Source organism: Astatotilapia calliptera, chromosome 9 (genome assembly GCF_900246225.1).
Source record: "Astatotilapia calliptera chromosome 9, fAstCal1.2, whole genome shotgun sequence".
NCBI classification, from domain to species: domain Eukaryota; kingdom Metazoa; phylum Chordata; class Actinopteri; order Cichliformes; family Cichlidae; genus Astatotilapia; species Astatotilapia calliptera.
The window spans coordinates 34261031-34283990 of NC_039310.1; the positions used below are offsets into that span (position 1 = coordinate 34261031).

The window sequence follows — 22960 nt, forward strand, 5'->3', positions numbered from 1 at the left end:
GCGGGAGGGACAGGTGAAGTAGCCATGGTGCTAACGAGTCAGCTACGAGCTAAGCTAGCGAAACAGTACAGACACAGTGAGTGAATACTTTGGCTATAAATTAGGTAGTGAGTACACAGAAAGTGTGCTTCGGATGAAGCACGTGAAGATTATACTATGAAAGAAGAATGTATTTAAAAGTTGTTAATTAAATTGCTAAGCAAATAAGCTACTCAGAAACACCACTGTGTTTGAGCAGGAACAGGAAGTGATACTCTACCACAGAGCGAGCGAACAGCAAGTGACAGCGCCACCAAGAGGCGTAAAAAGACATCTCTGATGCGACCTGAGTGCTCAAACTGTGCGTTTATAACATGAAGCTTATCATACAAAATCTGTCTCTCGTTCTCCCTCTCTGTCTTTCACTCACATAGACAGACACACACACACAGACACACACATTCCACCACCATCAACTTTGCTAAATTACTAATGAAAAACACTGACCAGGCAGCTGCAATTGAGCAGCAATGTCCATCCAGCTCTTTTTCTGGTTGTTGTAGTCGTGATAATTTTGTGAGGCCACTTTGAAAAGCCTCGGATACGGAAGCCTCTTTCCACAGGTCTCCACTTCATCAGACATCACCTAGACTCAGAGCTGGATGAGGCCAGCGCAAACAGCAGCCTAACCGACAAAGGTGATGGATCCATGGGGTCAGGAAAGCCAGAAGCAGGGGAACTGGAGAGGTACCTTTCATGTCCATTCACTGGAGGTGTGGATCCATTGCATGGCGTTCCTACCATCAAGAAGCTGTCGATCAAAATGAATACAGCTCTTCCTGCATTTGGAGCTTGTGAAGGATTTCTCAGTCATGCAGGACTCCTGTTCACTGCTAAACAGTTAAAGCTTCACAGAAAGAACCTTGAGAGCAAACTGCTGCTGAAGCTTAACCATCACCTCACTGAGTGAAGAAATGGCACATTGTTTGCTAAATATGCAGAAATAGACGCACACCCATACAACTTATGGTAAACTGAGCTGCCGTGTATGTACATATGTTGAAGATGCCTTGTTCTAATGTTTCCTCTGAGGCTGCTGTGGCATTTGGAGCAAAAATGAATATAACGTTTACAGCATATCTTGTCACTGGAAATGGTTTGCACTGTTTATATATTTATATTATTTACTGTAGGTATTGATGAAAAATGCTTTATGTTGTGAAAAACTGAAATCTGGAAATTAGAATTTTTGTGCCTTATTTTGTTGATCTTTTTACATATATTCTATTTGAAAATACAAAAAATTGTATATTTATTTATTTTTGTTTGTCTGATAGCATTTATTTAAAAAATAAATCAGACATTTCAAACAGTTACTCACTACTTGAGTAGTCTTTTCACCAAGTACTTTTTTACTCTTACTTGAGTAACTTTTTTGAAGACTACTTTTCACTTTTACTTGAGTAATAATATTTTAAAGTAATGCTACTTTTACTTGAGTACAATTTTGGATACTGGACCCACCTCTGGTCACCAAAGCGCTTCTCATAGGTCATATGATTGTTGGGCAGCTGGGATAGGCTCCAGTATCCCCCGTGACCCTGAAAAGGATAAGCGGAAGCGAATTGATGGATGAATGGATGAACTGAACTAAATAAATGTGCAGCAAGATCATAAGTTCTTTATCCTGGCTTATTCATGATATGTCCAATAGATGGCGACACATCGACAATAATAGTGATGCTTGTTGAAACTGCACCTGGATACAGTTTTGGTTCCAGACAAAAAAATAAAATGAAATAAAATAAAATAATTACATAAATGAACAGATAAATAACTGGCTAAGATTGTTGATAGGTTTGTAGCATAAACCTACTCGGTGGAACGTTCAAGACAATTCTACACAGCAAAGCAAGACGCGATTAGGCAAAGTTCTTTATGTTTCTCGTGCACGAGGAAGACAACTGGACAAATGCCGTTATGCTGTACTTAATTGAAAAAATTAAGTTAATTTTATATTTTCATATAAGATGTCCAGTCTATACATTTTAACATTTCATATTCTTTAAATCTTATTTATTACAGGTTTTCACCACATTACATTTTAAAGTCCAACATATGGATATTTATGTATTTATGAGACATCATAGGAGTCGGAAGTTTGTTGGTGTCTTGGAATCTCTGCAGCTCACTCACTTCTATTAAATTAACCTGAATACCTGAGATGTTTTTACAGTGGACCAAACAAAACAACTAAGGATCTAACAATGATCTGTTTATCCAAAGAGACACCAGATGCACTTGATAACTTCGTTTTATTGAATTCAGCGATAATTTGTTGCTGTTAAACTTTACAAAATGAGCTTTCATTGATTTATTTTACCAAGATTGCCCCCCCCCCCAAAAAAAAACAACAACAACAAAAAAACAAAAGCAAAAAAGAAAACAATTCAGAAACCAATCGTTCATTCGCCAGTTTGTAGAAAACAAAGAAAAATTATGGCTAAAAATCAAAATTAGAACATTTTTATCTACGAGTTTAAGATATCAAATAACTTCATGGTCAAACTATTTCTCATATCTTTACACTGAAAATGATCTGATACATGACATTATAATTTCTGCTGTTTTTCTAACACCATGATCACTGTGTCCAGCAGCTTTTCCACCTGAGCTGAACCTGATCTGTTATTCTCAAAGAGAACACATCTGTTGCCCAACTGTTGAATCAGTTCCTTCAGATCAGGTTGGCAACTATGCAGAAAATCAGTCAGCGTTTTTCCAGAACGATGCAAATCATCTGATTTAGTGAACAGGATGATAGTTTGTTCTTTAACATTCCTCCCAAAAGCTTTTTCCAGTTTTTTCAGTATATTTCTCTCACCATCTGTAAATCTGCTTATATGCATCACAAGTACATACACACAAGGGTGTGACTCACAGAGCTCTTTGCACTGTTTTAGATATTTGTTCTTAACTGGTTCTTCAATGTCATCATCAAACATGTCTGGAGTATCTATCACACGCACATGTTTGCCATTTATCTCTGTTTCTGCTGTCTCACAATCTTTGGTGACGGGCTGTGAACTGGGTCTAGAGAAGAAGACTGGCTTTCCAAGGATGGTGTTTCCACTCGCACTCTTTCCAGTCCCAGACATTCCCAGGAGAACAAGGTTCACTTTGTTGCTGGTACGCTTTCCTGTATGGAAGTGTTGTGTTGTGTTGATTCCTGTAATGAATTTCAGAAACATCGACATAGTTTTGAATAATGAACTTCCAACTGATATCAGTCTGAACAAGTCTGAAAGACACTGTATAGATTGTGGTTTACCTGGCATTGCCATCACAGTGCGTGGTGCTGACAAACGTGGAAGAGGTACAAAGGGCCGTGACCTGACACTCTGTTCCTGTGGTTGTTTAATGGTTTTGATTGATTTTTCACTTATAGGCTGTTTTCCTGGTTCGGCACACACATCCGCTGGCTTTCCAGCTGTCTGCGCACTCTCCCGTCTCTGATCTCTGATCGCACTATAAAAAGGGTGAAACCTCATTAGTTCAATCATGTCCACCTGATCCTCCAACCAACACTGTCCCTTGAGTGCACTGCACCACCCTCCCCTGCAGCTGAGCCCGGGAACACGCCTTCGCCACAACAGGATTACCTGTGGACCTAATGTTCAAATTAAGCCTTAATACCTGTGTTTTAGTAGCATAGCAACCTTCCCCCACAAATACATGAAAAAATACCATAAAGCATTATGTTATTTTTCATCCTTACTTTGTTTTAGTTAGCGTCAGATTTCTGCCTTCAGCCAGTCTGTCGAGCTCACTGAAAACCTGTTCCATGGTGCAGGATATGAACGAGTAATCTGTGGGTTTATAACTCAGTGGAAGCAAAACCGTAAACTCTTCTGCAGGTTTTTCAGTCTTATTGCTCAGATGTTCTATCTGCTTCCGAACATCGTCTGGTGAAAAGCCATGTTCTACCACCAGCAGACACATGTCAGGATATTGATTAATACACAACAAGTCTTGTATGTCCTTAAATTCTGCATACAAGTCTGGCGTAAACATGACTTCATATATATCATTTACATAGATCTCAATCTTTTTCAAAGCTTGTCTTTTATCTAGTTTGGATAAATCTTTTCCCAGGATGTTGGTTATTAGAGCTTTCTTCAAGACTTCATCTCTTCCCAGGATAACAACTACAATCTTCCTTTCTGTGAAAACAATAAGTCACATGGTTCATTTTCCCATTTGCTATGCATTTCTTTTCATTTCAGCAAAACAACTAAAAATTCTATTTACAGAATATTTTCACCCACTAGAAGACATAGTCCTTCAGTCCTTCAGTCCAGTTTAGCAAAGTGAAGAAGACGAGCTGTGTGGCGTCTGCAAGCTGTGCCGATCTTTGTCTGTTTTAATAACCTGTTATGCAAATGCTGGAGGTGTGTCATGTGTGAAGCTATATATAACGTTTTTAACATTCAGTTGTGTCATCTTTGTGGTGGAGAATTCGTCAGAAAAATTTGATTTTCATCCACTAACACCCAAACCAGACAAACTGAAGAGGTCACGAGCAAAAATAAATTGTGTGATGTGCTGAAGTCTCATGTCCTGCTGATTATTTATGCTAGCTGAATCCAAACCCTGCAGAGAATTTGGGAATAAAACTTAAAATGTAAAAGACTGAAGTGAATAAGAATATAGGAAAGTTCATGAAATTATTAGAACAAAGAACCTTTTCATGATATTGTACTGTTATGAAATGCACTAGTACAATTATGAAAAGACTCAGTTTTCTTTGCTGTCTTCATTTCATCACATTCCCTGTGTGAAAATTCTATCCCAGATATTTTAGTATATGACAGAATATTGTTTTTTTTATTGTTTGAAGTTTAATGTTATGTTCTTTGTTTTATCCTGATCCCATGCCTCCGTTGTGGTTTGCTATTCTTTCTCTTTCTCTTTGTCTCTTACAATTGCGTTTGTGCGTGTGTGAGTGCTAGACTCACCTTTCCTGTAAGGCAGCATAATTAAGCACTCATGCGCTCATGCACTCCTCTGTCTTCAGATTACTTAGGTACCTGGCCACTCTTTCATTCACCGTGTCACCTACCTTCTCCCTTTCCTCCAGGGAACACCACTCCACAATACATCACTAAATACATAGACATTTATCCTCATCCTCTTGTGAGGAGGAGGAGGTGCCAGGCTGTTGCGGTGATGATTAGTCAAAATTCTACAAAGTTTTCTGTTTGTTAAATGAATAAATTGTTAAACTGCCAATACAGACTTCTATCATCCAATCCAATAAATGACACATAACAAGATTCAGCAACAGAATAAGCTGTTCACATTGGCACAGACGATTGGACAAGTTTGTCTTAGGCATAACCCACATAATTAAACTGTTCAACCCACAAATGTACTTTCTTTAACAATGTATTTGTTAAAGAAATGCATTGTTATGCAATGCACAACACATTTTTCAGCATCATTCTAAAAAAAGACCTTTCAAATTTGAGAGATTTTGCACAAATGGAAGACAGCAGTCCTAAATATTTGTTTAAAATGTGCACTAAAGGACATATCCGGGTCAAAAATGACTCCAAGGTTCCTCACAGCGTTACTGGAGGTCAAGGTAATGCCATTCAGAGTAAGAATCTGGTTAGATACCATATTTCTAAGCTTTTCAGGGCCGAGTACAATAACCTCAGTTTGATCTGAATTAAGAAGCAGAAAGTTAGCGGCCATCCAGGTCTTTATGTCTTTAAGACATTCCTGCAGTTTAACCAATTGGTGTGTGTTATCTGGCTTCATGGACAGATAGAGCTGGGTGTCATCAGCATAGCAGTGTAAATGTATGCTATGTCTTCTAATGATGCTGCCTAAGGGAAGCATGTATAATGTAAACAGAATTGGTCCTAGCACTGAACCCTGTGGAACTCCATAATTAACCTCAGTGTGTGAAGAGGACTCTCCATTTACATGCACAAACTGGAGTCTATTAGATAGATATGATACAAACCACTGCAGTGCAGTACCTGTAATACCTACAGCATGTTCTAATCGCTCTAATAGGATATCATGTACACTTTCTACAGAGGCACCATCGAGAGCATCCTGTCGAGCTGCATCACTGTGTGGTTTGGAGCCTGCAATGCGTCCTGTCATAGAACCCTCCAACGCATAGTGAGAGCTGCAGAGAGGATCATTGGTGCCTCTCTCCCCTCCCTCCAGGACATTTACAGCACCCGTCTCACTAAAAAAGCCCTTTGCATAGCGGCTGATCCCACGCACCCAATGCAAAGCTTCTTCAAGCTGCTGCCGTCAGGGAGGAGACTGCGGAGTCTCCAGGCCAGGACCAGCAGGCTGAAGGACAGCTTCATCCATCAGGCTGTCAGGAAGCTTAACTCCCTCCCGATTCTGCCCCCTCTCCCCTCTTCTCCTCCATGGTCTCACTGAACTCTGTCACACACACACACACACACACACACACACACACACACACACACACACACACACACACACACACACTCTGACTCACTCACTGGCCTGCACCAGGAGCATTGGACTGCCATTACCTCATAAGACTTTGTTGTTACACTATCTCTTACCGTACATTACTAAATCTCCATTTGCACTATTTGCCTATTTGCACTACTCTGCCTGGTTTACACTCAGTGTCATTTACCCTTACCTGAATATTGTATATTGTATATTGCATAGCTTTCTTGTTAAATTGTATTGTATTTATTTAAATTTTTACTTTTTAATTTATTTTATCTGCATTTTTTAATCACTCTCTTATATTTAAATGTTCATTTGCTATTTCATCTAGGGTTTGAGAGTGACGAAATTTCTATTCTCTGTATGTCCTGTACATGTGGCAGAATTGACAAATAAAGTTGACGTTGACTTTGACTTTGACTTTGATATTATGGTCGACTGTATCGAATGCTGCACTGAGGTCTAGCAGGACAAGTACAGAGATGAGTCCACTGTCAGAGGCCATAAGAAGATCATTTGTAACCTTCACTAAAGCTGTTTCTGTGCTGTGATGAGCTCTGAAACCTGACTGAAACTCTTCAAATAAGCCTCTGCAGATGATCTGTTAGCTGTTTGACAACTACTCTTTCAAGGATGTTTGAGAGATTGTCACGGTCTGCGGAGGCAGACCGGGCGGAAATGTGTGTGGTGGACCCAGGAGCGAACACAAGCGAGGATGCAGGAGTGGAGTTAAACAAAAGCGAGCCTTTTATTCTGGCTGATGAAAGGAACAAAACAGAGTGAGGGCAGCATAAGAGTAATAGTTCAAACAGAAACCTAAACTGGACATAAACTAAGGAAAAGCTATGGCTGGAGATACGGAACACAGGGGGTGGTAACACAGACGACGCGACACAGACTACATGAAACACAGAGACTAAATACACAAGAGGGATGATCAGGGGAAGTGGCCACACATGGGAGCACAGCTGACACAGATAAACATAACAAGACATGGCAGGAGTAAACAACACTGACGGGAGACTGTCAAAGTAAAACAGGAAGTACACAGGTGCAAACAGGAGGAGAGAGAGAGCGCGGGCATAGTGGGCTGGGGAAACATGGAATGAAACAAGGAGGGGAGATGAGGGCTCACAGATACATAGAGGGGCACACAGGGGATAAAAGTCACAAGGGGAAGTCAAATAAGGAACAACACAACAGGACAACTTAGGAAACATGGCCTAAATAAGGAACGAAATACAAAAATACAAGAAACTAAGAATACTGGGCCCACATGGCCCAGGACCATGAGAGAGATATGTTGAGAGGTTGATCATAATTAAGATTGAAGCATTAACTAATGGTAGCCCTCCTTTGAGCAGTCTTGTTGGGATCTAAAAGACACGTTGATGATTAATCCATGCACAAACAGGGACTTAGAAGAGACAGACCTCGCAGTGGGAAGAAAAATAATTAGACAAATGAACAGGTTCGTGTAGACAACCACTTCATGGTTTAGTTCCTGTCATTCCCTATTGTTTCCACTTTGTTATAATACCACTGCCAACAGTTGACAGTGGAATATTAAGGAACGTGGAAATTTCAAGACTGGACTTGCACAGGTGACATCCTATCCTGGTACCACGTTGAGAGCCACCTATTCTTTCACAATTGTTTGTAGAAGCAGTCTGCATGCATAGGTTGCTGATTTTATACATCTGTGGCTAAAGAAGAGATTGGAACACCTGAATCAAACAATTTGGATGGCTGAGTAAACACTGTCAGCAATATAATGTACCTCCAGTTCACTGCCTTTGTCTACTCTTCATTGTTGTACTATCTAAACAACAATCTTTAAAAAATCAAATTAATAGAATGTAGCAACTTAACCTTCTTTAATAAAGAATTTGATTGTTTTAGTCATTAATTAGATTGATAGAAACTCTGCCTTAAGATTCCCTAACTTAACCATTTCTAACCTGATCTAAGATCAGTTTTCACTGATAAGTAATTGGCTTCCTACATGTTTTACTCAGTTACTGTTAACCCTCTCAGGCTCAAATTAAGTTTTTTGTTGCTAATGCACAACCAAGTCCTGCAGTGGTACTTCTGAGTAAAAATGGGGTAATCAGGGTGTTAGTTTTTAACTGTTGCAAATCAGCATTGGATCTTGCCCTGTTCTGGTCTGAATCCATGATCCGTGTTGTATCCATTCCATCAGACATGGTTTCCTGATTCCTTACAGAGCCTTTGATTCCTTTGGACAGATTCAACTCTGGCTGACGCACCAAGACCAATTTTGATCATTTAAGTAGAAAATATGATTGATATTTTTATACCTATGAATTTGTCAGACACATGTTGTCTGTCTGAGCTACAGCATTTAAGATATATAAATAAATGTATCCATCCTGCTGCACTGACATCCGAACAGAATATCTTCTTGGTGCCTCCTGGGTGAGGTGTTCTGGGCTTGTCCTGCGCACCTCCAGCACAGGTGGCCTTTGATGGTATTTATATTTATTTATGGTTCAGAACTTCAACTTACTAAGTAGTACTAATGTAGTCTTTGTCTTGGTAGTAATGCAAGGGGTTTATTATTCAAAGTGTGAAACACAATTTTTATAAACTTTTACACAAACACCTATAAAGTGTTTATATAGTTTTATACAAAAAAGTCATTAATAATAATTATTATTAATAAATATTATTATTATTTTAATTTTCCTCTTCAGAAAATGCAAGTTGCCAAGGGCAATTAAAATATAGTTTTCAGTGAAAAACAGTTGTTCTCATACTTTAAACAACTACAAATCTTTCTTCTCCTTACTGTTTCCTCACTTATGCTGTGCTGCTCTGTCAATATTTCATAAACCTGTTATGCAAGTACTGGAGGCGTGTCAGCTATGGAGCTATAAATATTGAGTTCAACAGAAACATTCACATTCATCGCTCTCACCTCTGCCAGGACAATACTTCAAATAAAATATGGCTTTATTTCCACAAGGTAAGCTCTACCTGTGTATAGTTAATATCCCAAACTGAGATTCTGAGATGTTGAGCTATTGATTTCTGGCATGGTATATTGTTTTGGTGCAATCTGTGTTGCAGAGGCTGACTTGAGGATTGTGCTGATTGGAAAAACTGGTGTGGGAAAAAGTGCAGTTGGAAACACCATCCTGGGAGAAAAATGTTTCCTTTCTTCTCCCAGTTCAGAGTCAGTGACTGAATCTTGTGAACAACGTGTGAAGAAGTTTGGTAATAGGGTAGTTAGTGTGGTAGACACACCTGGCATTCTGGACACGGGAAAATCCGCAGAAATCATCAAAAAAGAAATTGTGAGATGTATTGAAATCTCCTGTCCAGGTCCTCACGTGTTCCTGCTGGTTATTCAAGTCGGTCGATTCACCAAAGAAGAAAAAAACTCTGTGGAAGCCCTGCAGGAGCTGTTTGGGCCAAGGGCTAACGATCACATGATTGTGTTGTTCACCCGCGGTGGTGATCTTGGAGACATGACAATAGAAGAGTATGTAAATAAAGGCCACCAAGGTCTTAAAGTCATTACCAAAAGATGTGGAAATAGGTTCCACGTCTTTGAAAACACAAACAGGGGCAGAAAGCAAGTGAATGAGCTAATCGGCAAGATTGATCGCATGGTGGCTGAGAACACGCGCATGTACTACACAGATGAGATGTTTCAAGAGGTGGAGGCTGCACGGAAAATGGGAATGCGAGTCACTAAGTACAGGTTCCTTGCTCCACTGCACCAGAGCGTTTTACGTTTTCATTCCATTCTTGCAAGAGATTAAATCAATATGATAAACTGTCTAAACACAATCAGCATAATGGAAACAAGACAGTCTGTGTACCCATCTGTGAACATATGAAATATATTAAAAATCTCTGATGCACACTTTGTGTAGATAATTGTGTAGCATTAATTTGCTTTAATTTATCAGAACAAATATAAAATAAAAACACATCTTTCAGTGTGTCCTTGGATGTCAGTAGGGTTTAATAATAAAAGTTTAATAATACAAGTTTTGGACCTAAGACTAATCATTAGAGAAAGGTACTTCTTGTATCTATTCTAAATGTAGTCTATATGTCCGAACTCAAATCTATTGTGTATATTATCTATCTATCTATCTATCTATCTATCTATCTATCTATCTATCTATCTATCTATCTATCTATCTATCTATCTATCTATCTATCTATCTATCTATCTATCTATCTATCTATATAGATATCTATATAGATATGATGTATGTATCATATAATTTTTTCATAGAATGTTCATCCCAATGTGGCTTTAAAAAGTTGTTCAGTGTTCTTTTTGTCTAGTAAATGAAAGTCAAATTAAATAAATATCTATACCTAACAGTCTAATTTGTTGTGTTTTTGTTATTATTGAAAAATAGACTCTGCACAGGTCAATTTTATGTGTTCTCTTTTTAAAAAAAGTGTTTTTTTTTTTCATTTTTTATGTATTTCAAATATTAAGTTACTCATGTTGAATTAAAACAAACCTGATCTATTATAAATCTCATAAACGTACATGTAATGCTAGTGGTTTGTACAAAAACTCGTAGAATAAATCTTATTCTCTTGATGAATGTAACGATAAGAAGTTACTCTTTGGATTGCTGACTAAAGTATAAAATTATTTTTCTGTCTGACCTTATGCAACACATGATCAAAAAAGGAATGGTAGGGATGAGACACTCGACACTGACGTTTCAACACAGTGTTACGCTTCTGAAGTGCAGATTTTTCTAAACACTGCTCTGAAGTGTGGTTAGAAACACCAGGGAAATTATTATGACATTCTAAAGGTTTTCGTGCACTTAACCTCAGTTTTAACAGGTGGTGTATCTGCTGCCATTATCCACTGGGAGGCACCAGGATTCCCTTTTTTTTTTTTGACACTACGGCTTCTATTAATTACACATGCATTTGTAAAAGAAAATACCCCATCTCTAACTATTTTTTTGTGGATTTGGGAGACCAACATAGACAGTCCTATCACATAAGATAAAGTAAACCTTTATTAGTCCCATAAAGACTGGAATCCAAAGGGTAATTTAAAAAATATGGTGTGATGGCCCACTCCACCCTGCCTTCCTTTTGTCCTGTTTGTGTGTTTTGTCTGCAGTCATTAGAGGGGTGGAGTTCCCATTTACAATAAATGAAACTGACATTACCTGGGGCAGTGTTTTTTTAAAGCCTTCAGAGCTCAGTTGCTGGTGGGCACTGTCCCATGAGACACCCTGTTGGACTTTGGTTGCCTTTAGCAACATAATTCATACACCATTCTTACGCACATGCACTCCCCTAAACCACTGACTGTACAGACTACACACCATGGTTGGTGTAAGGTTTCTTTTGTTTTTGTTTTATTTACATAAGATGAAATAGTTTTTCAACACCATTCCTATGCATCTCTGAGGTTTTGTCATGGCCGTGTGGACCGATTTGTGATAATGGTCGTATTTGAATGATTACTGTCATACTGATGAGAGAAAGCGTGAGACAGAGACTGCTGGAATTAACTCTATCAGCAGAGAGAGAGAGAGCGGTACACTCACTGTAAATTCATTAAAATATTTCATAAAAGCTGCCTCTGCTTCAATGAGAAAGCAAAACAGAGCAAGTTTTCAGGTCTGCCTCTACTCTACTTTTTTCTACTTTTAACAGAAAATCAGGTGACTTTATCCTCACTCTAACCCTGAGTCACACACTGTCCTGCCATAAGGAATATATTCACACTGCCAAATGCATGTTTTTCTAGCTTTTATTAATTACAGGTGATCTACTTCTTATGACAGAGGAATTTTTTCTATTCCTTTTTTATTACCACTGATGTTTCTGGTGACAATATCTCAAAACAGCTGTGTAGTTAATACAGTAAACACAGCAGTCTTGTTCAAAGAGGGATCATTTTGCTGAATAACACTGTTATTCTTTACCAACACAGTTTTTCTGTGAAAAAGGTGTGTTCACCCAGAGGCAGGAACCCGTGATCAATGTTGGTCAAGTTACTTGAAAAAAGTAATCAGTAACTAATTACTGATTACTTCCCTAAAAAGTAATCCAGTTACTTTACTGATTACTTATTTTCAAAAGTAATTAATTACTTAGTTACTTAGTTACTTTTTAAAAACACGATTTACAGCCTGAATAGGTAATAAAGTGATAGATCTTTCAGCCCAATTCTACTTTTTCTGCATAATCCATCATACAAAATGTAATCAAATGGAAAAGTCTCTTTTTAAAATGTGTTTTATTAGTTTTAGTCTTTTAACTTTATGCATCAAGAAAATTTTTTAATTATATGCAACATTCTCTGACTGGAAGAAATTTGTTTAATATTTAAACCTATTTTCTGCACATTCCAGCACATAAAATATTTTTTTTTGTGTTAACACTCAGTCTTTCAAATAGATGCAAGTAAAACACAGCAGAAAATAAATAAAGTCAAAGACTAGCAGTCCTTTTGCTCTATTTTCACCTGTAAAGCAGGAGTAGGATAGGCGGAGGTTTACCCTGGTGAAGGTGTGCCGCAGCGGTCAGTGGAAGAATCCGCGAGTTTCTCTGTGAATTTCCCATTACGTCACAGCGTTCCTACGGGAAAGTAACGGTAATCTAATTACTGTTTTTGCAATAGTAATCCCTTACTTTACTTGTTACTTGGATAAGTCCTATCCATGAATATAAACACAAACAAATGAGTAAAAGAGACAAGAGAGGAGAGAGGAAAACAGAAAAAATCAAAACCTGGAGCAGACAGCCAAGAAGTACTGAGGGACTATAAGTTTGTCAGTTAGTCAGAGTAGTTTTTGGTAATAACATCAATGAATAAAAATAAATGTGGATTGTAGTATTTCTTAGAGAACAGGTTTGCTTGTTTTTATTTATTTTTGTTCCCTGTCTGTTTGTATGAAGATAGTTGAAAAACAAGTTGTTCTCTGGGCTGATGGTCAGTTATTCAGAGAATTTTATTTCATTACAAATAATGTATTTACATCAATGTCATTCCAATCCAGAACCCCAATTTCTAAGTTTTTCATTGGCTTGACAGCATAGCTATCTGTTGGATGAGGCCATCTAAACTTCACCAAGGTTTAGGTTAAAGGTCAGGGCAGATGTTACTCAGGAGAAATTGCTATTCAGTCAAAGTCTTATTGTCTTGGAAAGAAAACTGTTCAGCCTTAGAGTGACAACTACTGGACTAGAGAACCCAATAACAGCACCTGCCACACTGAAATAAATCACTGAGGTGCTTTTTAAACGGTTAACCTCTTAGCATTTCATTTTATATTAGCTAATATGCTGGTAGGTAATGTGCTCTAAGCTAACTTTGCTCAAAGCAATCTCATGTTTCTAAATAAAAATGCAAAAAAAGCAGTTACTCACATCATTTCATATAAGTATAATTTTTGCTGAAATTGTAACTCCACGAATGAAGAAAATTTGGAAAGAAAGTTTACAGTACCTACAAAGCAAACCCAGTGCAATGGTTTCTGTGTGAGAACAGATAGTGAAATTTGAGAATTTAAAGAAAAACAACAACAACAACAAAAACACGTTCTCGTTGTTCCTGTTGTTTGATGATGCCTTCTCCATAAGCGGATGGATCCTGTTTGGATGGCCAGAAAGTGGGGCGGATCTGCTGACCTGAGGACAGATCTGTCCTGGACTGTGTTGCTTTCTGGATAGTATCTAAGAGTTACTGGGGCTCAAACTCCTGAAAAAATTTAAATTTGAGCCCAAGTCTCATCAGGCAGTTATCAATATCATTTTTTATTTCTATAGCACATATACTAACATAAAAACAAAACAAAATAAACAAAACAAACATAAAACAAGTCTGATGGGAATCAAACTGAACTTGAATTAAAAGCCAACATAAAAAAGTGAGTTTTAAGACTCAGTTTGAAAGACTGAATGGACTCTGAAGTACAAATATCAACTGGCAAGTTATTCCAGAGTCTAGGCACTTTATCTGTGAAGGCCCCATCTCTTCTATGCTTCAATCAAGACCTTCAATCTAGACCTAAAAAGCATCTGGCTAGACGATCTCAGTGCTCTTTTGCGGTTGTGTTGAGGAGTTTGCTTAAATAACTGTGCGCTATACCATTTAAAACTTTGAAAGTAAGTAAAAGAAGCCCCACGTCCCCGGTACCGGGGGCAAAAAGGAGGAGATCACGTTTAATCGGTTATAACATGGGGTGAGAAATATAAGTCCAGACATATGTGGTATCCACAGAAACCTCTGAATCTTAGCTAAAATGTCATATAAACCATTTCTACAACCACCAAACACATCGAAAACAAGCCATGATTAAACGAGCAGTTATGTAAATGCGCAGAAGACCGCCAAACAAACAAAACCGAACCGGAAATTCTCCAGACTTCATGTAACCGGCTAAAGATAGGCTTGTTAGCTTCCAGAGCTGTCACTGACTCCACACACCAAGTTTCACCACGATCAGACCAAAATTCACTGAATGAGCCGCAAAAGAAGACCACAAAAACACATAGCGGCGCAAATGCGCTAAGACAGAGATTGGCTTACCGTCCCGATTTCCTCCATTATTTTTTCCGGTAGCCTGTAGCCACATGATTATCAGAAGTTACCACGCCTACCTAGCTGCATCAGAGCTGTTTTCCATCAACAACCTCCATTTTAGACCCACCTACAGACTTGTGACTGGACAGACGCCACATGCAGCAAATTTGGGCCACCATGGATTTTGGTATTGCAACGTCTGATTGGTTGAAGTGACGTGAACGTGGCATCATTATTTTAATTCTATTGTCTCCAAAATGTTGATTCTGTTCATCTGGACGTGGCGTTTTGTGGGAGAAACGTTTCGTCACTCATCCAAGTGACTTCTTCAGTCTCAGCTGACTGCAGGTTTCCCCAAGATTGAGGACTGTGAAGCTGAATTAGAGGCAGTGATGCAGCGGAGGGTGGCTTCCAGTTCCTGGTTGAGCCTCTCAGTTTGTCCATTTGTTTGCGGGTGATAATCTGAGTTTAGGCAAGGTTTTGCTCCAAGAGCTGTATAAAAAACATTTTCCACACCTGCGACGTGAATTGGGGAACCCTGTCAGACACAATCTTGGGAGGTATTTGGCTGGGCGGCGTGGGTTTGATTTATTACGGGCGCAGATTGAGCATGCGGCCACATACTCCTTGACAACTTTATCTATTGAGTACCACCAGAAATACCTTTTAATGAGAGAGCTGGTCCTCCAAACTCCTGGATGACAAGCAAATCTGCCTTTGTGAGCCCAATCAATCACCTTAGATCATAGGTGTCAAACTCTGGCCCGCGGGCCAAATTTGGCAGTCTAATTACATTTGGCCCACGAAGCCATGCCAAATTACTATTACAGCTGGCCTACTGGTATTATACAGCTAATGTATATACCGTTTAGTATTAAGCTTTGCTTGTTCCATATTCAGTTTTTCAGCAAAACTTGTTTGAGTCCATAAGAAAAGATTTATTCTTATATCTGGAGGAAGATTTTTTTTTTTTTCAATAAATATTAATGTTAGCCCGCGACTTTGTTCCAGTTTTGAATTTTGGCCCACTGTGTATTTGAGTTTGACACCCCTGCCTTAGATCAAGCAACTCCCAATCCCCAACGTTATAATTTCTCTCCGCTGGGCAGAAGCGGCGCAAAAAAGAAAGGCGCAGGGTTGAAGCTTTCCGGCCGGGTCAGAGCGCTGGGACAACACCGCCCCCACCCCAACATCTGATGCATCCACCTCAACTACGAACTGTTTACTGAGATCAGGATGGATTAACACTGGTGCAGACGTGAATAGTTCTTTCAGCTTAGAAAAGGCAGCATCAGTCTCCTGACTCCAGATGAAGGGAAGTTTAGAAGATGTAAGGCAGGTAAGGGAATTGCTTTTTGACTCTAATTTCTTATAAAGTGGCGATAGAAATTGGCAAAGCCCAGAAAACGTTGTAAGAGTTTTCGCGATGTTGGAACGGGCCACTCGACAACTGCTTTAACCTTAGCTAGGTCAGTCCTGGGTCACCTGTCCCCTTGCGAGGATGTAACCCAGGAACGACACGGAAGGAGAGCTCACATTTCTCAGCTTTGACGAATAATTTGTTCTACAGCAGCCACTGGACCACAGCCTGGACATGTACTCTGTGTTCCTCAAGATTCTTAGAGAAAACCAGGATGTCATCGAGATATACAAAGACAAAATGGTCCAAAAAATCTCAGGTCCTCCAAGGTATGGAGTCCAGGTACACACCGGCTCACTTCTAGTGGCTGCTTGTCGGGGCCTGGAGCCTGGGGCTTGCTTGTCCCCCCCCCCCCCCGGGGTTGGGTGCCCTTGGCCTTGGTAACTCTGGCACAGCTGGCTGACGGCGGAGCTCAAAGGCGTGTCACTGCAACCCCCCGCGGCTGCTGAGTGATCCCTTATCTGGGGCTCTCCACAGCTCTTTCCGGGAGAGTGCCGCGGTTGCCCCTCCGTTGGTCTTCTGTGGTCTCTTGTACTCTGGGGGCCTCTGGATGTCTGGAGCCTGGATCTCCCCCATACCTGCTTCATGCCCTGGAAGACTGGGCTGTGGCCCCCCCACACCCTCTAGCAGATCATTACATGAATTATATGAAGGAACCTTTTAAATACAAGCGCGTACACACGCGTGCTCACAGACACAAAATACACCCTTTTTGGCTCCTACCTCAAAGCACACTGTGCACTGTCGATCTTACGTGCTGCACAATAATATTCAATATTTAGTATTTACTGTTATATTCATTCAGATTAGATAGGAAATGGGTATAGAAATATCGGAATCAATGTGGGACAAGTGCTTTTCAGAAATTCATTCCTGCTCTGTTAACATCAATGTCAGAGATCAATTAATATAATTTAAAGTTTTCCATTGGCTACATTACTCCAAGTCTCGACTACACAGAATTTATCCATCGACTTCCTCCATATGTGACAGATGTAAAATCTCAGATAGCATTCTGGCTTATGCTTTTTGGCATTGTCCCTCATTGACTAATTTCTCATCCAGAATATTTGATTAATACTCTAAAGCTTATAGAATCTTCTTCCCACCCAATCCAGAAATAGTAGTTTTTGGCTGCGTATGTTCCAGAACTATTTCTGCAACTACGAGGGTGCCAGTTGATCTCGGAATGATGGTTGCGAAAAGACTTATTCTAAAGGAATGGAAGTCCACTGTTCCTCCCTCCTTCAATGTCTGGCTCAACGACATGCAATCAGTCATACAAACTGAAAATATTCGATACCTAGAAACTTCTGCAGCAAATGTTTTCTCAAAATCCTAGACCCCATTTTTTAATTACCTTGGGAAAGGTTGATTCTGGATACTGGTATTTCTTATTATTACTGTGCTACTTCCTATCTTCTTAAGACTTAAGATGATCTTAAGTGATCGATTGCTACCTTTAAGGTGGAAAAAGTTAAAGGCTCAAACTGTTTTTCAACAGTAGGGCAGATCTAGGTCTAACACTGCCGGTGAATGTGGAGGCTTTAAAGAGGAGATTTTTTTCAATTAAGTGTTTCAAAACATTTTCAGAAAGTGTAGAAGAAGCCTCCATAGGAACAGTGGAACAGGGGTTGATCACAGAGTTAAAAATAAACATTTAAAAAGAACTTGTGACTGTTGGTAGAAATTACACTGGACAGAAAATCAGATTTTGAGAGTTTTCTGTCTCAGCACCTCCAAATCTGAGGCCATGGTCCTCAGTCGGAAAAAGGTGGCGTGCCCACTACATGACCCTGCCCCAAGTGGAGGAGTTTAAGTATCTCGGGTTCTTGTTCACGAGTGATGGGAGAAGGGAGCGGGAGATCGACAGACGGATTGGTGCACCGGCTGCAGTGATGCAGACTGAGGATAAATTAACACGAGTCACCAGCCTCAGAAATCACAAGTTGACAGCACCTCAGATTAGACCCCCAATAATTAGCACACATAATAACAGCAGCAGACACAGCTCTGCAATAATTGTTCAGAGGAGACTGCAAGAAGCCTTTATGATCAGATAGCTGCTAAGAAACCACTACTAAGGAAAAGCAACAAGCTGAAGGGATTTGTTTGGGTCAAGAAACAACAAGAAGGAATGTGATGGAGTTCTCTGCCAGATGGCCTGGCCTTCACAGTCGCCCATGGTTTGGGATGAGATGGACTGCAGAGTGCAGGCGAAAAGGACCAACAATTGCTCAGCATCTTTGGGAATTCCTTCAAGACTGTTGGAAAACCTTTTCAGGTGACTGCCTCATGAAGCTCATCAAGAGTTATTTCACACTTTAATGTTTACTATATAATTCCATATGTTTTCATTCATAGTTTTGATGCCTTCAGTAAGAATTTACAATGTAAATAGACATGAAGGTAAAGAAAAGACATTCACTGAGAAGCTTTGTCCAAACTTTTGACCCATGACATATATACATAAACTAATTCCCCCGTCAACACTGAGATCTTGTTCCTGGGATCTACTGGAGCCACTCGCCAAGCTTGGGACTCACTGCACTGAGTGCTTCGATTATCTCTGGAACCTCAGCTACCTTCAACTTCCACATTTTCTTGAGTTCTTCTTTCAGCTCTTCTTTCAGCCCTTGGTACTTCCTGAAGTTGCTGTCATTTGGTACAGCTACATCTATCACTACTACCATCTTCCTCAGCTTGTCTACCACTACTATGTCAGGTTGGTAAGCCATCACTAGTTTGTCTGTTTGTATCTCACAGAATTTTGGCTTGATTATTCTCGACCACCCTAGGGGACGTGTCCTAATTTTGCTTCAGGACTTCCATGCCAGATGCTCCTGGAACAGATGTTCCTGTATGGTATGCCAGCAACTTGGTTATGGCGTCCCAAGTATTCCCTGCCTGCTAGCATCTTGCACCCTCATATAATGTGTTGGATTATCTCAGGGGCATCACAACCTGCACCTGGAGGTCTTGCATAGTGTGGTAGACCCCTGCATCTATGTATCTTGTACTTAGAGCTTGTTGCTGTGCTACCTATCCATCCAGCTTTATCCATCTACTGGTAGGATTTCTGGATGTAAGCCACTTCCTCTGTCTGCGGGTGGTATATACCATGCAGGAGCATATCCTTCCATTACGCTTCCTCCTCTTGTTCTTGTTCTTGAAAACTTCTTCTATGAAACTTAGCTGCACAGCTGTGGAATGTTCATTAGTTTCCAAGAGACGTGAGGAGTGAGGGGTACTTCACCAAAGTCTGACCTGCAAACAACTATATTAAACTGTAACTTGTCCATCCCAAAAACTTGATTCTGTTCATCTGGACGTAGCGTTTTCAGTGGTAGAAATGTTTCATTACCAACCTTATAAACAGTACATTTGCATAATAACTGAAACCAGCACACTGAATGAACAATGGGCTGGGAGGTCAGTTCCTTGATCATTAATATGCAAATTGATATGAACATTGATCAACGACCACTGATCAAAGACCACTGATCAATGGCCATGAGTACTGTTCTCACAGCATTTTACGTAAATGTAACTTCTCTACTCTGATAGTACAAAATAATAAAATATTACTTATTAATTCTGTTATCTATGAAAAGAGGGGAAACATCCCTCTGATATATTTGTAAAGTCCCTTCACTGAATCAGAGATTCTCCTCACAAGATTTGGTAAAACATATTCAAAGTAAAAAACACAACAAAACAAAGCAACTCTGAAGTGAAACAGTGGCAGTAACACATGAACATCAGCTGAAATCAAACAATTAGTTTTGCTGATTAAAACATTCACACAGAACTTTGTGCTTTTCTCCCACATCTACTCTGATCAATGTATTAAATAATCAAATATTAGTTTTAGTTTTTATTATTAAATATTAGTTATTTATTTAGAAATTACTAATATTAGGGTTTTTATTATTAGTTTTTATCTATTAAAATAAGGTGATTTTGATATGTTATTAAAGTCTCTTTTTTTTAAATCAGAGACTATCCTCACAAGATTTGGTGAAACATATTTAAAGTAAAAAAACCAAACAAACCCACAACCAACTCTGAATCGAAACAGTGGATTCTGGAACAAAGAACAACATGAGCATCGTCTGAAATCAAAAAGTTAGTTTTGCTGATTTAAACATTCACACAGAACTTTGTGCTTTTCTCCATCACAAGATTTGATTGACTGAATGAAAACATTTTGGGTGTAACCCACAGGTGTTACAGGTATTTTCACATCACTGTCCAACTTTCTGTTATATGTGTTTCAGTCCCATGAGAACATGTTTTTTATGATGTGGTGATAGGAGAGCAGGGTTGGGTCAAATGTTAATCTGAATAATCAGAGATCACTGTCTAGTAACAGGGTCATTATGTCCAACAAAAACAAAGAAATTCTTCTCCAATGAAAAGCGAAAGCTGCTGTCCCAGATTCTTTTCTGCATAGTGATCTAACTGGATTGGCAGGTTTTCTGAATCTCTACAAGATTAACTCACATAATCTGAACCAAACAAAACAATAATTCACATGAAACATACAATGCACATAAAATATTTACTTGATCTTTTGTCATATTAAACTTTCTTGTTTGAATGTAGAAGGAGAACGTGGACAGTTTCAGCAGTGTCTCTGTAATCTTTACCTCAATACGTCACTTTGAAAAGAGCAAAGGACTAGAGGTTGTAAACTCTGCGTTTTGGGTATTCTGATGCTGTTCCCAGTGTTGTGTTGTGTGTGTGTGTCTGTTTTTTAAAAATATATGTTGTAATTTGTTATGAGAAGTGAGTTATGTTTCTAGTTCTTAGTCTTTTGGTAATTTAGTCAGTTCCTTTTTGTGTGCAGGTTGTTGTCGTCTCACCCATGTGTGTCCTTCCCAGTGTCACCAGTCTAACATGTCTCCCTATGGATGTCAAGTTCAGTTTTGCTGTTTCTGACTGTCTCTGCATTTGTCACTGTTTCCATTCCTCAGTGTTTGTGATTTACTGTGTTTTGTGACAGTCATTGTTTTATGTGATTTGTGTTCAGTGTTGCTGTCTCTGTCTCGTTATGTCTACTTTACTCCTGCTGTGTTCCATGTGTCTACACCCTCGAGTGTATATCTTGTGCCTGTCTCCCTTTGTGCTTTTTCAGAGTGTATTGTTCTTTTCCAGTCTTTGTTTATCTGCTGATGTCTAGTTGATTGATGAGCCATTAAAGGGCTCGCCTTCAGTTAAACCTCCTGCTGCCAATGTGTCTGCAATTGTGGGTCCTCCTTCACCACACCCTGACAGATGGAGTGTATACTGAAAGCTCAGTAGTGTTGTCATTTTCAGTTTTTGTGTGTGACCTGACAGCACTGATGTTGTTTTGAAGTTTGTTGAACTTCATTTGCGTATTTGGTTTGGTTTGGAAATTTGAGAATATGATGACGTGATTCCAGAAATGTTTTTTCTTGAAAAGAGAAAACTATAGGTCAAGTTCTCTGGCTTGCATCAAAAGTATTAGAACAAATTCTTCTGGATAGACTTTAACAGGACATGAAAACTACTGACAAAAATAAACAACAAAGATTTCTGCACATATATTCTGAATGACCTTGTTTCCACGTAGGACAAAGAAAATGTGACTTTGTTCATCCGAGTTTCAAAAAGGTGAGATATTGTCACCTGTTCCGTTTCAGTTTGTACATGGATGATCTTTCTAAGTCACGAGTACTGGTTATATGATAGACGAGAGTCTTATTGATATTTTGATAGATGCTCAAATTTCAGTTATTCGATTGCGTCATAGTGCTGGCTCACAACAGCTGTTCACAGAGTAAGTGCTTCAGTTGAGGATTTTTTCTCTTCTTCTGTGTGGGAGATGAAGAGGTAAATTTTGTGAATGCAGGTGGATATTGAGGACATGCGATCTCTGTGGTGATGATGTTGAGAATGTGCAGAGTTTGTGTTGTAAGTACAACCAGATATCCTTGCCTGTAATTTTACATCTGCTCAGATTATGTTAAAATAGCTGTTTTTAGAGACTACTGTACTCCATTATTTACTGCACACCCGTGGTGTATATTTAGTAAAGCAAAAAAAGAACACTTCAGGGTGCATGTCACCCTGACCTTGATCAAGCCTCCAAGGTGGAAAAGGACATGCCAAATGTTTGTGATGCATAAAGTTCCTACCTTCCCCTCTCTGCTGATAAGATTTTAATCAATGAATGGATTCAGATGGAGTCATAATGGCCTTGATTGGACCAACTTTAAGTGACACAAGATATTTCACCTGCTTCTGGAAACAGTGGAATAAAAGCTCATTTAATTGTTGCGTTTTGGTTTATTTTGTGTTATTACAGAGGTGATGATGTTGTGGGTGTTATTGTTCTTATGTTTTTAGAATTTAGATTAAAATAAAAGCATGTCTCTTAACATTTATAAATAACTGCATTAAACTTTCCCACATCTACTCTGATTAACATACTAAATAATCAAATATTAGTTTTAGATTTT

The 22960-nt window shown here is 39.1% G+C and overlaps 2 protein-coding genes across 2 annotated transcripts; one reads left to right on the forward strand and one right to left on the reverse strand.

Annotated features, from left to right (window-relative positions):
• Nucleotides 1-2577: 2577 nt before the first annotated feature.
• On the reverse strand, nt 2578-3495 carry LOC113029665 (GTPase IMAP family member 8-like). The gene is made up of 2 exons (XM_026180650.1): nt 3311-3495; nt 2578-3208 (listed from the first exon to the last, which is right to left on the reverse strand). The coding sequence occupies exons 1-2, from the start codon at nt 3321-3323 to the stop codon at nt 2592-2594; spliced, it is 630 nt and encodes a 209-aa protein (XP_026036435.1). The 5' UTR covers nt 3324-3495; the 3' UTR covers nt 2578-2591.
• A 5970-nt stretch (nt 3496-9465) lies between these two features.
• LOC113029661 (GTPase IMAP family member 7-like) lies at nt 9466-10327 on the forward strand. The gene is made up of 2 exons (XM_026180647.1): nt 9466-9484; nt 9589-10327. Exons 1-2 carry the CDS (start codon nt 9466-9468, stop codon nt 10284-10286), a joined length of 717 nt encoding a protein of 238 aa, XP_026036432.1. The 3' UTR covers nt 10287-10327.
• The last annotated feature ends 12633 nt before the right edge of the window (nt 10328-22960 follow it).